Genomic DNA, 14,695 nt, shown 5'->3' on the forward strand with positions numbered 1-14,695 from the left:
GGACAAACATGTTCTTTCTGCTTTCTTCTGCTAATTTAATCTTGTTCTACCGTTTTTAGCTACTTTGTAAATATATATTTTTTAGCTCCTTTCAGCTGTTTTCAGGTAAACTAAAGCTTTTCATGGGAACTCCTATTTTCAGCCTAATTAACGTATTTCTACTAATTTAAGCTTGTTGTGCTCCTTTTTATGTTCTTTCTGCTAGTTTCAGTTATTTCAGCAGTTATTTAGCTGTTTTGTGCTATTTGTAGCCTTTTCAGCTTATTCCACTTTTTTAATTTATTTTTAATTTTTTATAGCTCATTTCAGCTCCTTCCACTCCTTCTGGTAGTTTAAGCTTTCTGCCTTTTCAGTTAGTTTTTTGGTTAATTCAGCATTTTTTAAGCTAATTTCCTAAGTTTTGTCTTGATTTCTGCTTTTTTAAACTTAATTCAGCAAACGTATGTTCTTTTTGATTTCTTCTGCTAATTTAGGATTGTTCTTCTATTTCAGCTACATTTCAGTATTTATTTTTTTAGCTAATTTCAGCTGTTTTTCAGCAAGTTCTTCATCAACAAGCAATCATACGTCGCTCTAGATTTATTTGACTTCACTTCCACAGGCTCGGGGTGCCTTCAGCCACAGCCCGGTGTCTAAACTAAGTGTATTGGAGCTCGTTTGTTCGCAGCGGTGCCTCCTTTTTTCGTGTTTTTAAGAGCATCGTTGTGTGTCTGCCTGTAAGCTTCAACTATGTAGTTTGTCCAGAGCAGGAAAGCAGGATAACATTAAAGTTTGATGGAAAATGGAAGGTTAGATTCTGAATTGTCACTTTGTGCAGTGGCATGAAATGTCCACACGGTGGCAGCAAAGCGTCACCAATCTGACCTGGAGAACTCCAAGTAGCTTGAACCCTTGACCTGAACGCCTTCAGGCTGGACTTCTGCAACGTCCTGTTGCTATCAAGGAAAAAACAAACATGCTCATGTGTGAAAAACTCACAAGCTGCAGAGTTTAACCAGATGCATATTACCGTCAAACTTGCCAAACCGGTTTTACAGCTCCTAGGTCTGATTTGATTCAGAGAGCTTCAGGAAAGTAGTTTTATTTTGTCAGGACTTCAAGCTCTGCCAGGTTTCTTATCTCCTGCTGCCTGACTGGTTCATCCTGTCTTTTAATTTGCACGTCGAGCCCAGAAGTGTTGAAGCAACAGATCAGTTTTCTCTGTTTGGACATTTTGTCGACTTACCGTCTCCTACTTTGTCATAAAACACCCAGAGCGTGACTGTTTGCTGCTTACACAACAACCTACTGCACAGTCTGCAACTGCTTGAGAAGAGTTTGCGTTATTAGGGTTGAAACGTATTGATCCACAACTTTGCCTTTTTATTATTAGGATGGAAACCTCCAAGGACCCTGCGTGTCGTCAAATGCAAAAGACAGAACCCTTGTTGCTTTGCTCCTAGATTTCACTCAGGTGCACAAACTAACACAACATCACTGCTTGGACTGCCACACCCCGATTATCAATATTGACCTGAGGTCTCGGCATGGATGCTGTGTGATGGGGGTCCTGTCTGTCTCACCTGGCGTACCTTCTGGCTGGTGTGGAGTGCTGGGTGGGCCAGAGAGAGACAGAAGCATGCGGGACAGGAAGTGAGGAACGCTGGAAGAGTTGTCCTTTCAGTGGAAATGAAAAAGATGAGTGCTTAAAAAAAACCACATCAGAATTAGACCCAGTTTTGCTATGTGTGATAGTACGATGAGAAGCAAAAGACTTTCCTAAGAGCCTAATCTGAAGAGACTAAAATGCATCTGTATGCCAAAAAATGACTTTTTGTGAACAAAAACCTTTTGTTGTTCACAAAAACAATCAAATCTCCACCCCTCCTTCATAAAAACACTGCCCCAAGTACCACTGTAAGATGTAATATTTACCATAATTATTTTGGTAACTGCTTGCAGATGCTTAAAACTAACTTAAAAACAAACTTAGCTTAAATTTTTTTAATAATAATAAATCACTAAAAATGGCCTAAAGTGCTATTTCCCAGTTTGCAAAGCATATATATACATAGGTACAGCATGAAGAGGAGGGGGCCTAAGACTGAACCCTGCAGAACACCACACAAAAGAGGAGCGGAGGAGGACACGTGATTACCAAGCAGGGAAAAATAGTTTCTCTGTAAATCGTTTAATTGTTGTGTAATCCTCGTTCTTCTTACCTGAGTTGGTTCGTTTTTAAGAACAGAAGAGAGGCTTTTATGTTGAAACACATCCATACTCAACAAAATGAGACTTGCAAAAGCATTCTTTTCCACAAATGTGAACAAAAACCTTTTCTTGTTCACATAAACAATCAAATCTCCACCCCTCCTTTATTAAAAAATAATAAATAAAAACACTGCCCAAAAACTACCAGAAAATGTAATATTTACTCTAATTCTTTTGGTAAAGGCTTGAAGATGCTAAAAACTAACTTCTTTTTTTTTAACACCATAGCTTCAAATGTTTTAATAATAATAAAACACTAAACATGGTATGAATTATGTCCCAGTTTGTGAAATATATGTACAGGTACAGCGTGAAGAGGAGTGGGCCTAAGACTGTGCCCTGCGGAACCCCACACAAAAGAGGAGCAGAGGAGACACATGGTTACCAAGGAGGGGACAATATTTCCTCTGTAAATCACGTTTAATGTCTGTATAATCTTCATTCTTCTTACCCGAGTTGGTTCGGCTTTAAGGAATGGAAGTGAGGCTTTAATGTTGAAACACGTCCATACTCAAAAAAAAATGAGACGCGCAAAAACACTCTTTTCCACAAATGTGAACAAAAACCTTTTATTGTTCACATAAATAATCAAATCTCCACCCCTCCTTTAAAAAAAAACTCTGCTCAAAAACCACCAGAAGATGTAATATTTACCATAATTCTTTTGGTAAAGGCTTGGAGAGGCTAAAAACACAATTTTTTAAATTTAAAACAACATAACTTCAAATGTTTTAATAATAATAAAACACTAAAAATGGCCTGAAGTGCTATTTCCCCGTTTGTATATATAAATATATATATATTTCTTAAATTTTAATGAGAAGAAGACAGAAGTCATGTTGTTTCCACCTAATGGCACGATTAAGAACCGCTGTATCGACCTTTGCTCTCTAGCCCCGTTAGAGAAACAAGTTGTCACTAACCTGGGAATGAAAATGGACCCTTCCATGAAACTGAATAGTTAAATCCTGTTTTATTCTTCAGCTAAGGTGACTCTAAATTGAAGCCCATACTTTCCAAAAGTAACCTTGAAACAGTATAATGCTTTCCTAACACAGGCTTGACTACTGCAATGTTCTTCTTTATGGAGTCAGTCAGACCTCTATTGCACGTTTACAACTGGTTCAAAATGCTGCAGCCTGATTTTTAACTGGTACAGGCAAAAGAGAGCACATTAACCCAGTTCTGGCCTCCCTTCACTGGCTCCTGGTTCACTTCAATTCATTTTAAATCCTTCTGCTTGTTTTTAAATCTCTGAACAGTTCTGCCCCATCCCATCTCTCCGATCTGCTGCAGCCATATCTCCCACAGCGCTCTCTGAGGTCAGCAGACCAGAGGCTTTTATTGGTTCTAGGAACCCATCTTAATCTCAGAGGTGACAGGGACTTCTCTGCTGCAGGTCCAACACTTTGGAATGAGTTACCACTGAAGACTCAAACTCACTCTTATTCCCTGGCTTTTGACACCGAGCTGGTTTAACTTCTATGATGTTAATCATTCTTATCTTTACTTCTGTGGATCTATGTATTTTTTGCTATGTCCGTTGCTTGTTTTGTTTTGTTGTACAGCACTTTGGTTGGCCTTGTTGCTGTGTTTAAGTGCTTTATAAATAAAGTGGTATGGTACATAAACACATTTTTCCAGTTAATCATGTGGCGCTTGTTTAAAAAGAAAAGTGTCCCTCTGAAACAAAACTTTTCCCACTCCTGGCAAAGATTCCTGATTAATTCAAGCACAATTTAAGCCATATAAAGCAGGGGGAATAGTAATTCGTGTTTTATTTTCGTGTACAGTAATCCTCATTCTTACAGGAGTTGGCTCGACTTCATGGAACGGAAGTGAGGCTTTTATGTTGAAACAGCCAACCGGAAGTGACAGTGGCTTCCGCTAGCTTGACAACCGTTGAGGAGAGGGAAGCGAAGCGAGCGGGGTAGCTCGCTGCCACCTCAACATGGAGTAGCCGGAGCCGAGCGGTTTTTAAAGCCGAAGAGCGGATTCCGTGGACGGGAACACCCGGCGTCGTCTCGTTTAGTTCACCCTCCGGAACCCACGCAAATGATACAGCGGCCATTTGTTCGCAAAGTCGACGAAAAGCCCGGCTTTTATTTGAAAGATGGCGAACGACTCCCCAGCTAAAAGTCTAGTAGACATCGACTTGGCTTCATTGCGGGTGAGCGCTGCCGACCTGATGTTTTTCTGTTTTGTTTGTCGCCTTTTAATTAACGTCTTTCGGCTAAAACAGCCCCTCTTTATTCTGGTTATCGTGCTCAACTTTTAGCCTGTTTTTGTTTTTTTGTTTTTGTCGTTTCTGAATGTTGTAAATAAAGTGCAGAAAAGGACCGTTAGCGAGGTGGTGCCTGTCTGCTGTTCCTTTGTTCCACATGCACTGGGCTCGCAGGGCACACCAGGGCGCAACAGCTGGCTTTATCTGGACACTTCTTCATGTTTATGTGCTTTAAAGTAACCCGACTTCTGTCTTGGCTTCTCTTCAGGACCCAGCTGGGATATTTGAGCTGGTGGAGGTGGTTGGAAATGGCACCTATGGACAAGTATACAAGGTTGGTTGGAGGCTCAGAGCATGGCCTGTTGTGTTTCCACAAAAAGCAGAGCAGTGGTTTCCTCTTAAAGTCCCAACTGTGACATTTAAGGGTGTCCAAAGTGCGGCCCGCGGGCCATTTGCGGCCCTTGGTGCCACTTTGTGCGGTCCACTGGTCTCATTTTGGCCGGCCGATGCACGCTTTCTGTTGGTAATCCCTTTTTTTTAATGTAATGTTTAGGTTTAACAGCAAAGCGGATGGCAAACAATCTTCTCAAAAAGAGCAATATTAAGTAAAATGCACACCTTTGGTTATAATCTTTTTATTTTCACTTCGTGGTAAAAAAATTTACCGATTTCTACCAGAAAGGAGACTTTTGGAGAACGAGTCTTAAAGCTTGGCTAAATGTTGCAGTTGATAAAATAACCAAGAGGGAAACTGGACGTTTTTAAATGAATATGACATGGTGTCATCTGCATACGAGTTGATGCGCTTTATCAAACCTGTGACTTTGTTGTAGCGACTGAGAGCTGGACGATTTTTCAGAACTTCCATCAGCCTTTTGGGCCATCCATGGTTCATATAAAGCTTAGTGTTTATGAGGTTTTAAGGTTTTGGATCTACAACTAGGCCTGTCGTGATAAACAATAAATCGATTAATCGCACGATAAATAAATTATCGACCTCATTTTCATTTATCGGCTTTATCGTTTCTTTGTCTCTTTCTACCAAAGACACTGGTTGACAAAAGGCTCAACTCCAGTGTTCTTCAGTGACCCCTCCCCTTCTCTTTAAAATCCATTTTAACCGTCCAAAATTACGTTTTTGGCTCATTAAATGCAGCTAAGCTAACAGGCTAACATCGGAGAAAAACCCTCCGTCTTGTCGAAGCTCCAAAAATTCACGGTTGAAACCCGTGCCTTCGTCTAAAGAGTTGTTTTTCTCTGCAAAAAGAAGCTGAGAACTTGTTTACTGATTTTTTTTTTAATTAAAAGCTTTGTGTGAAAAATGCTATGCTAAAGAGCTCAAATCACACTTGAGCATCCACCATTTTGATAACTGAAATACAGGAAGGAGAGACAGCCCATGTCACGTCAAGGGGCCTCCCTCCCATCACCATCCATCCTTTGGGTCAAACTGTCTTGTACTGCCATCCGGTGGTCAACAAAGGTACTACACACAACAATTAACCATAATTTCTTCTTAAATTTGACAATAATTACTAATATTTGTCCAATTTCAAACAATATTATCGTTTATCGCAATAACTTCTGAGACAATTAATCGCCCAGCAACATTTGTTATCGTGACAGGCCTATCTACAACAATTTTAAAACTCTTTTCTCCACCAATATTAGTTATTATCTCCAAATTATTGTTCATGTTGAGAGTTAAATTCACATTTTGTGGCCCTCGAGCCCGTTCATCTGGATAGTTTTGGCCCACACCTGAAAGGCTCTGCCGGCCTCATGTTTGGGTTGAAGGAAGCACAGATTCAGTAACGGTTGCGCTAATGGTTGACTCGGACCTTTTTCAGTCCGATGCATCACCTGGATTTACTGAAAAGCGTGAAATCCTGAAACTAATTCTTTTGGCCCCTTCTCTCTTGAGTTCTTATTTTGGTTCATTTAAGAATTATCCAATCACCTTTTAAATATGGACATTTTTCCAGCTCGGTGAATGTGCTCCTGGTGTCACACTTCCCTTCTTAAAATGGAAAGATTATTAAGAAGGGAGAGTAACAGAAATACGTCTGCGCTCTTGTTTCTTTCAGCGTATTAATTGGCGGAGGCGGCATTTTGCTGCTAAATGACGTTTACCAGCACCGATATGTAGTTTAACGAGTTTGGCATTAATTGTTAATAGTCTTAAGGGTTTAGGAGGGAAAGTAAAATGGCAAACTAAGCTGAGTATTTAATTCCTACAGTGCTCCAGTGACCTGCTTTCAATGCCCCCCCGGCGTAATAACCTCCCAGCATCTCCCCCTGCTTCCAAACACGGAGTTAGCTCGTGTGTTTGTGCACTCACCTGAAATCTGCTCTTTAAATTGGGATGCTTACGTGCTATCTCCTCACCGGACATATTACACAGGATTACAGCCCCCCCCCCCCCCCCCCCCCCCCCCCCCCCGGTCCATCAGTTCAGTGGCTGCCGCGTTCGTGTGGACAGTGAGCATGTGCAGCGGGGCTGGAGAGACGAGGAGGTGGTGTTGCAGCTGTCCAGCTCCAGACAGAACCGGCCCGCCGCTCTCACAAAGCTCGGCTTGTCCCCCTCGTTCGTTTGGGACTCTGTCAGTCACTTGGATGCACAAAAAGGAGGTGTTTGTCTGTGGGGTTTCAGAGTCCGACCAACTGAAGACTCACAACAGCGCCCCCCCCCCCCCCCCAACTGAATCGAGGAGGGGGTCTCCCTCGGAGGCCTTTTCTGCTTTGTGCAGTGCTTGGTCACAGTTTGCGAGCCCCATTTTAAAAGGCACAATGTGACTGAGGTTCTTGATATTTGGTGACTTTTTAATCCTTGGAGACAGTTCTTCGGAGTTCTTTTGTTAGTCAAATAATCTCAGAGAGGAGAACATCTGAGTCCAAATCTATTAAAAAAAAAGTTCTGATTCATGCTCAATAATCCAGGTAGAAACATCTAACAAGGCTGAGTCAGGTCCTCTGGATGGATTCTTTGTTGAAACGTTTCGTCGTTCATCCAAAGGACTTCTTCAGTCTGAGGAACTGCAACAAACTCAGTCTTATAAACAGCACCTTCTCGTAGTGGATCAACCAGTTTGCTGATGACATCCAGAACCAGCTGTAGTATGTTCATTGCTTTATCAAAAGCAGTTGACACTGCGAATCATCATATCTTAATGCAAAAACTGTGCAAAAGCAGAGCGAAGACACTTTGTGGAGTTCCTCAAGGCTCCATTCTTGGACCGTTGTTACTTCTGATTTACATAAATGATTTATCAAATGTTCTTTCGCCAATCATGTTTGCTGATGACGCAACGCTGATTCTTTCTCGTTCACATTTTGATTCGCTGTTGGAAAACACGAATCTTGGCTTGAGTGCCTACGCTTCACGGTTTAGAAAGACCACACCATACCATACCATACCAATTTATTTATATAGCACTTAAAACAGCAACAAGGCCAACCAAAGTGCTGTACAAAAGAACCAAACATGCACAGCAGACAGGATTGGATTAGTAGAAAAATGCATAAATCGATTGGTATAATAGAAGGTTATTCATTATATCACTTCAGAATGCTTGCTTACACTTTATTATAGTCTGATATACCCATATCTGTCTTATTGACATATAATTTGGGTTTAGGGAAGTATGTTTCTCACAACTTTGCATAAAAACCCTGTTAGAATTGCAACTCGATCCGATTATCATTGTCCTTCTGCTCCTCTGTTTAAGAATGTACAGATTCTTACTATTTATAACATTAACATTTTTCAAATTTGTATTTTTGTTTATAAGATTTATGTATGTCAAGAAGATATACCAAATAATTTCACCCATTACTTTAAATCTAATATGCTGCCAGTTTCGTTCTTACTTTACTCGCCAGAGTCCAGCGCTTCGTCTTCCTAAATATCAGAGCAGAGGTCGGTTTTCTCTCCGTTACAGGGGAGCTAACGTTTGGAATGATTTTTCACATTTGATAACAGGCAGGCTTTCTGTAAAAGACTTTGAACGTTATTTAAGACTTGACTTAATTAAAGAATTGTGATCGTCACTTACTAGTTGTTACATATTTTATTCAAATTTCCATTAATACTTTGTAGATGTGTTTTTTTTATTTTATTTCTTTTTCTGTACGACCATATTCCTACATTTATGATCAGTTGACTGTATTCTTTGTATTATTTATATGTATTGGGTGGAGGCTTTATATTAGTCCGTCGGGCTTTTGCCTTTTCCTGCACTGTTATTATTATTATTATTATTGTTTTTCTCAATATATTTGATCTGTATTTATTTGTGCAAATTTAACTACCGGGAACTGTTCACATGATCAAGGAGGACCATCAACCTAACAATGGATCGTGAGTGCCCTGATGGCCGCTTGCTATTCAGAGGGCTGAGTGATATTAGCAATAACAGCATTGTAAGAGGGGGACAGTTGGACACAGAGGCTCCGCCCCTGTTTAATGATCTCTTCACAAAGATGGCCTCCTTCACTCCTCTCTCAAACCCACCAATTTTCAGTCAGTTCATCTGGACAGTTTCTTTTTTTTTTTTTTTTTTTGTGCTGAGACGTTTCGCCCTTCATCCAGAAGGCTTCATCAGTCTGAAGAAACTCCAAGCAAAATTGTGTCTCCCCCCAACAGCTTACCTGACGATCCAGATGACCCGACTGAAAATTGTTAGATTTTAGAGCATGGACTTTGGTGTCCTCTTTCAAACCATCGTTCCTCTCCATCAAGGATGATGAAGGTGAAGAATGGATGAAGATGTTCACGTTCTTGATAGAGGAACTTTGCTTTGAGAGAGGAGTGAAGGAAGCCATCTGAGAAACCATAATTAAACGGGCAGGCCTCCGCAATGCTGTTCCTGCTATCATCACTCAACCCTCTGTGAATAGCAAGGGGGCGTCAGGGCACTAACGATCCATTGTTAGTCTGATGGTCCTCCTTTATCATGTGAACAGCTAGTTCTGGATGTCAACAACAAACTGGTTGATCCACTATGAGAAGGTGCTATTTATAAGACTGAGTTTGTTGCAGCTCCTCAGACTGAAGAAGTCCTTTGGATAAAAGATCAAACGTTTCAACAAGAAGAATCCGTCCAGAGGAACTGACTTTGTTAGATATAAAAACAAAAGTTTTGCAAATTGCCGTACGTTTTTAAGTGCTTCTTGCTGAGCAGCAAAGTGGGGAAATGGAAATAATCATTGATCCGTCCATCTTGTGAGCTGGATAACTTGGAAATTAGGTGACGTAGTACCAGTAACTTCCATCTGGACGTAAGAATGGCCCATATGGAAAATGGGGTTGCCAGGTCAGTTTCCAAGATGATTGTCAGCGAATGTGTAGTCGTAAACCTTGCGATCTGTTAACGTTGCGCAAGATAAGGTTGACGATGATAAAGTTTCTTGTTTATTTAGCTTAAATCTTTAATTTAAATAAAACATTATTTTTGACGGTTTTACACTAGAAGGCCGACGTGACCTTTTCACTGACCAATGCCGCTTTTAAATCAAATCAGCTGCTTTATGAAGCAGATTTACTTTTTGTTTTGTAAATATAGTCTGGTTAGCTTTTTTTATTGCTGATGTGCTGAGAAAAGTGCCCGTGTCATGACAGGAGCCCTCATTGAAGGAAGGTGTACAAAACATGAACCCATATTTTCTGTCTTTTATCGGCGTCCTCTATTTGCTGCTCGCTGCCGTGAAACGATCCGACGACGATCTGTTTGTGTTTTCGTCTTTCTGAAGAATCTGATCAACTGAGTCCACCTCCGCTCTCAGGCAGAGCCGTTGTTTAAAACTTATTCTCTGAACGTTTCCGAATCTTATTTTTCAGATCCATTTTTTTTTTTTTTAACGTGCGTTTATCAGCACGAAACTCGTTCCACAACTTTTGTTCCGTTTCGACGATTCGTGCACCAAAACGTTCGGCTCCTTCAGCACAATCCTGCTCTGACTTTTGGTGTTTGTGCAGTTTTTACTTTTTGAAATATTTATTATTGTCGGCCATGTTTTTCCACATTGAAAATGACTGGAGCTCTCCACAACCTTCAAACCCTTTAAGCTGATTTATAACATTTACTTCACATTTCAGCTTTTTTCTGCTAATTTCAGCTTTTTAAATTTTTTTTCAGCTACTTTCTGATAATTTAAGCATTTTTTTCTGCTTTTTTTTAATTCCGCTTTATTTGCTTTGTTCTAATAAAACCTTTAGCCTCTTTCTGCTAATTTCACCTCTTTCCCCCGTTTTTAAGCTACTTTTTTGTGCTCCTCCCCCATCTATTCATCTTCCCTCTGCTCATTTTTGCCCTGTTCAACTGTTTCTACACATTTCTGCTCCTTTCTGCTAATTTCAGCTCTTTATTTTCTCTTTAGCTACTTTTTTGTGTTAATTTCAGAATTCTTTGGGCATATATTCAGCCTATCTCCCAACTATTTCTGCTTAATCTGCTCGTTCTTGCTACATTTCTGCTCTATTCAGCATTTTTCTACACATTTCGGCTGTTTTTCTGCTGATTTCAGCTTTTATCTTCTTGCTTTCAGCAAACGTCAGCTGTTCAACTCAACTCATTTACAGTTTAGAGACAAAACCTTTTCAGCTGGTTTCAGCAGAAATCCTTCAGCAATAAGCGTTCCTCTAGTTTGGACAGTTCTTCTGCTTCCTGTTGGACTCGTATTTGATTTAAAAAATAACAGATTTCTAATTATTGACGCTAAAAACTCTCTGATAATCTTCTGCCAAGTACCTAAACATTGTTTTTACCACCATGTCCCTGCAAATAAAAAGAAGAAGCTGCTCTCAGAGGCCCCCGGTCGTCAGTATTCTTACCAGGCGGTGCTGCCGGCTCTCTGGACCTGCCCGGCCCGTCAGCAGGGCAGACATCGCCCCTGGAGGGGTGCCAGATTACAGTCCGCTCCTGAACACAGCGCAGCAGTTTTCTTTGACAGACAGCCATAATGAAAATTATGTTGGGCCTTAAAAGCTTTTTTTTATTTTTATTTTTTATATATATATATCATCTAATTTAGCTTTGGACAGCTGGTTGATCAGCATGAAGCCCAGCGTTGGTGAACCGATTGAAGACGCTTGCGTTGAACTTATTCGTCAAAGGAATAAAAAATAAACTGTTTTTGTGCTTTAGCAGGATCGAAATACCTGCAGCCCACATGTCATCGTTAAAAGCATCTAAGCTGAGAAGCTAAGCTATGAGCTAACGGGCCGACCTCGGTGAAAAAACCTCCGTCTTGTCGAAGCTCCAAAAATTCACAGTTGAATTCATTCAACCTTTATTTACAGGTAAATCCCATTGAGCCTCGAGGACTCCTTTACAAGAGAGACCCGATTTCAACAAAGAATGATGACGACAATGAAACCTGTGCCTCCGTGTAAAAAGTTGTTTTTCTCTGCAAAAAAATGCTGAGAACTTGTGTACTGATTTTTATTTTTTATTTTTTTACTAAAAGCTTTGCGTGACAAATGCTATGCTAAAGAGCTCAAACCACACAGAGCGTCTGCCATTTTGAGAACCAAAAAAAGGAAAGAGAGACAGCCCATGTCACGTCAAGGGGCCTTTTTCCCATTTTTTTTTAGCAACACACTGCTCGTTCCCTCACTATCCATCCTTTGGTTCAAACAGTCTGCCATCCAGTGGTCAAAAATAGGTACTACACTCAAAACAAATTAACAAACATTTCTTCTTAAATTTGACAATAATTACTAATTATTGTCAAATTTCAAACAATATTATCGTTTATCACAATAATTTCTGAGACAATTAATCGCCCGGCAAAATTTGTCATCGTATCAGGCCTTATTAACTGTATTGGTTGCAACGTGACACTCAAACGTAATCTGATCAGTCTTTGTGGATGAAGCATATCCGTAAGAAAACTGTGGTCGATCGTTGACTTTAGCTGTGCGGACGCATTAACCGCAGTCGGTCCGGCTCACGTGGCTCGTCTCAGAATATGAAAATATTCAGCCGCCCTGCAAAGCACTCTGCTCTTGATTTCTCCTCATCAGTGGCACCGAGATGACCGGCTAATAAACCTAAGCTTTCTAGATATTAGGCTTTATTATAAAGGAAGCTATGCCTGACGGGGGCGGTGCATGGGAGTTGCTGCTTGGAGAAACCCCCCGTTCAGTCTGTTAATCCGTCACCTGTGGTGCTCCTCCTGACTCATTTTCAGTTTGTTTCATTTCATAAAGGGCCCATGCTTATTAATCAACAGAATACATCGCATAAATATGCCAGATTTAGCCAAAGAGGTTCATTTTCATCTATAGTCCCCTAGCAGTTTGATGTTAGTTTAAAAAAATTACAATTAACATACATAGCAACTTGCATGACCTATAAGTTATGACAATTTTAAATATAGCTAAAAGTAGTGTAATTTACAGTAAACCTATAAAGAAATAAAAACAAGTCGCAACCATAAAAGGGGGAAAAGGAAGTAAAAAGTTGATTTTTAAGAATTATTCAAAACACGAGTACAATTTTGATTATCTGGCAAGCATTGCTTAAGTGACTTCCTAAAACAGTTAAATGATGTAACATTTCTTAGTTCTGGTAGTTTAGTCCAAGAATTTGGAGTTCGAACAGAAAATGAAAACTGACCGAAGGAACTTTTTCTAAAAGGTATTTTACAGTCTCCCCTACGTTTGGTTGTAAATTTAATAAGACAAAGTTTTTTAGCAGTGGTGGAGCCAAAACATGAAGGGCTTTATTTACAAGTTTGGCGCCTGAATACATGATCATGCTTTCCCAACTCAAAAACTCATACTGGTGTAATATTTTACAATGGTGATGATAATTAGATTTTTTGTCCAAAGTCTTCAGAGTTTGCTTATAGAGTCTTTCTGTTGGTTGTAGTGTGGTTCGACTCGCCTGAGACCAGCTCGTCATGTGTTCACCTCAGGGCTGTAGTTAAAGCAGCAAAGTCTTTTAACTGTTTGCACAAATATTAAACAAATGTGCGTTGTACACGTTGACGTTCCAACTGAATGAAGCAATTAGTGAAGGAGCATCGGTCAGCTGGTCTATCAGGGGTCATATGTGTCACCAGGCTTCAGGTCAATCTTTACTGAACCTGGTTCATCCGCATGTAGTCTCTGCAAACAACCAGGGACTTTCTTCAGCAGTTTGCAGAGAAGCTTGACATCCATCCCTCCGTCCATCTGCTTGTTCCGAAGTCAGGTCTCGGGGGCAGCAGCTTGAGCAAGGAGGTCCAGACATCTCTTTCCACAGCCACCTCCTCTAGTTCTTCTGGGAGGACCCCATGACGTTCCCTGGGATCTCTTCCCAGTCGAACATGCCCAAAGCACCTCCCTAGGGAGGCGTCCAGGGAGCATCCTTACCAGATGCCTGAACCACCTCAACTGGCTCCTCTCGATGTGAAGGAGCAGCGGTTCTGTATCTCCAGGATAACTGAACTTCTCACCCTATCTCTAAGGGAGAGTCCAGCTACCCTGCAGAGGAAACTCATTTCAACCGCCTGTATCCACAATCATTCTTTTGGTCACTACCCAGAGTTCATGACCATAGGTGAGGGTAGGAACGTAGACCGACCGTTAAACGGAGATCTTTGCCTTACAGCTCAGCTCCGTCTTCACCATAACGGACCGGCACAGAGTCCACGATACTCTAGACACTGCACCGATTCGTCTGTCAATCTGTCTGTCAATCTCACACTCCATTCTTCCCTCACTCGTGAACAAAACCCAGAGATACTTGAACTCCTCCACTTAAGGCAGAATCTCACCCTCGACCTGAAGAGAGCAATCCACCCTTTTCTAACTGAGGACCACGGCCTAAGATTTGGAGGTGCTGATTTTCATCCCAGCCGCTTCACACTCGACTGAGAACCGCTCCAGTGAGAGCTGGAGATCACGACAGGATGACGCCAACAGGACCACATCATCTGCAAAGAGCAGAGATGGAATCCTGAGGCCACCTTGCTGTACCAGCCTAATAAATGTAGGATACAGAAGAGATCCTGGTCAATAGTCCCGTATTGATCAAGTTATCAATGAGACACTAGTGCATGGATGTATAAGTACTTGGCTAGATATTGTACAGTTACTTAAATACTGAAGAAGCAATACGTGTTTTTTACAGTTCTGAGAGCGTTTGCATAAGTAAAGACCCTTGTGTTGCTAATCTTTGGATTGGATGGCGTTACTGACCCCAGCAGCAGTGCTAGTCTTGTCTGCTTGAC

General features: G+C 40.9%; 1 protein-coding gene across 6 annotated transcripts in view; it reads left to right on the forward strand.

Annotated features, from left to right (window-relative positions):
• Positions 1 to 4,157: 4,157 nt before the first annotated feature.
• The window catches only part of LOC119428923 (mitogen-activated protein kinase kinase kinase kinase 4), a 51,226-nt gene continuing 40,688 nt past the window's right edge, over positions 4,158 to 14,695 (forward strand). For all 6 annotated transcript variants that reach the window (XM_037696631.1, XM_037696626.1, XM_037696627.1 and 3 more), the window contains exons 1-2: positions 4,158 to 4,420; positions 4,743 to 4,808. In XM_037696631.1, the coding sequence (XP_037552559.1) occupies positions 4,364 to 4,420; positions 4,743 to 4,808 (123 nt within the window). In that variant the 5' untranslated portion in view covers positions 4,158 to 4,363. The remainder of the gene's footprint in view (positions 4,421 to 4,742; positions 4,809 to 14,695) is intronic.

The sequence above is a fragment of the Nematolebias whitei genome, chromosome 23 (assembly GCF_014905685.2).
Source record: "Nematolebias whitei isolate Nwh7 chromosome 23, NemWhi1, whole genome shotgun sequence".
NCBI lineage: Eukaryota > Metazoa > Chordata > Actinopteri > Cyprinodontiformes > Rivulidae > Nematolebias > Nematolebias whitei.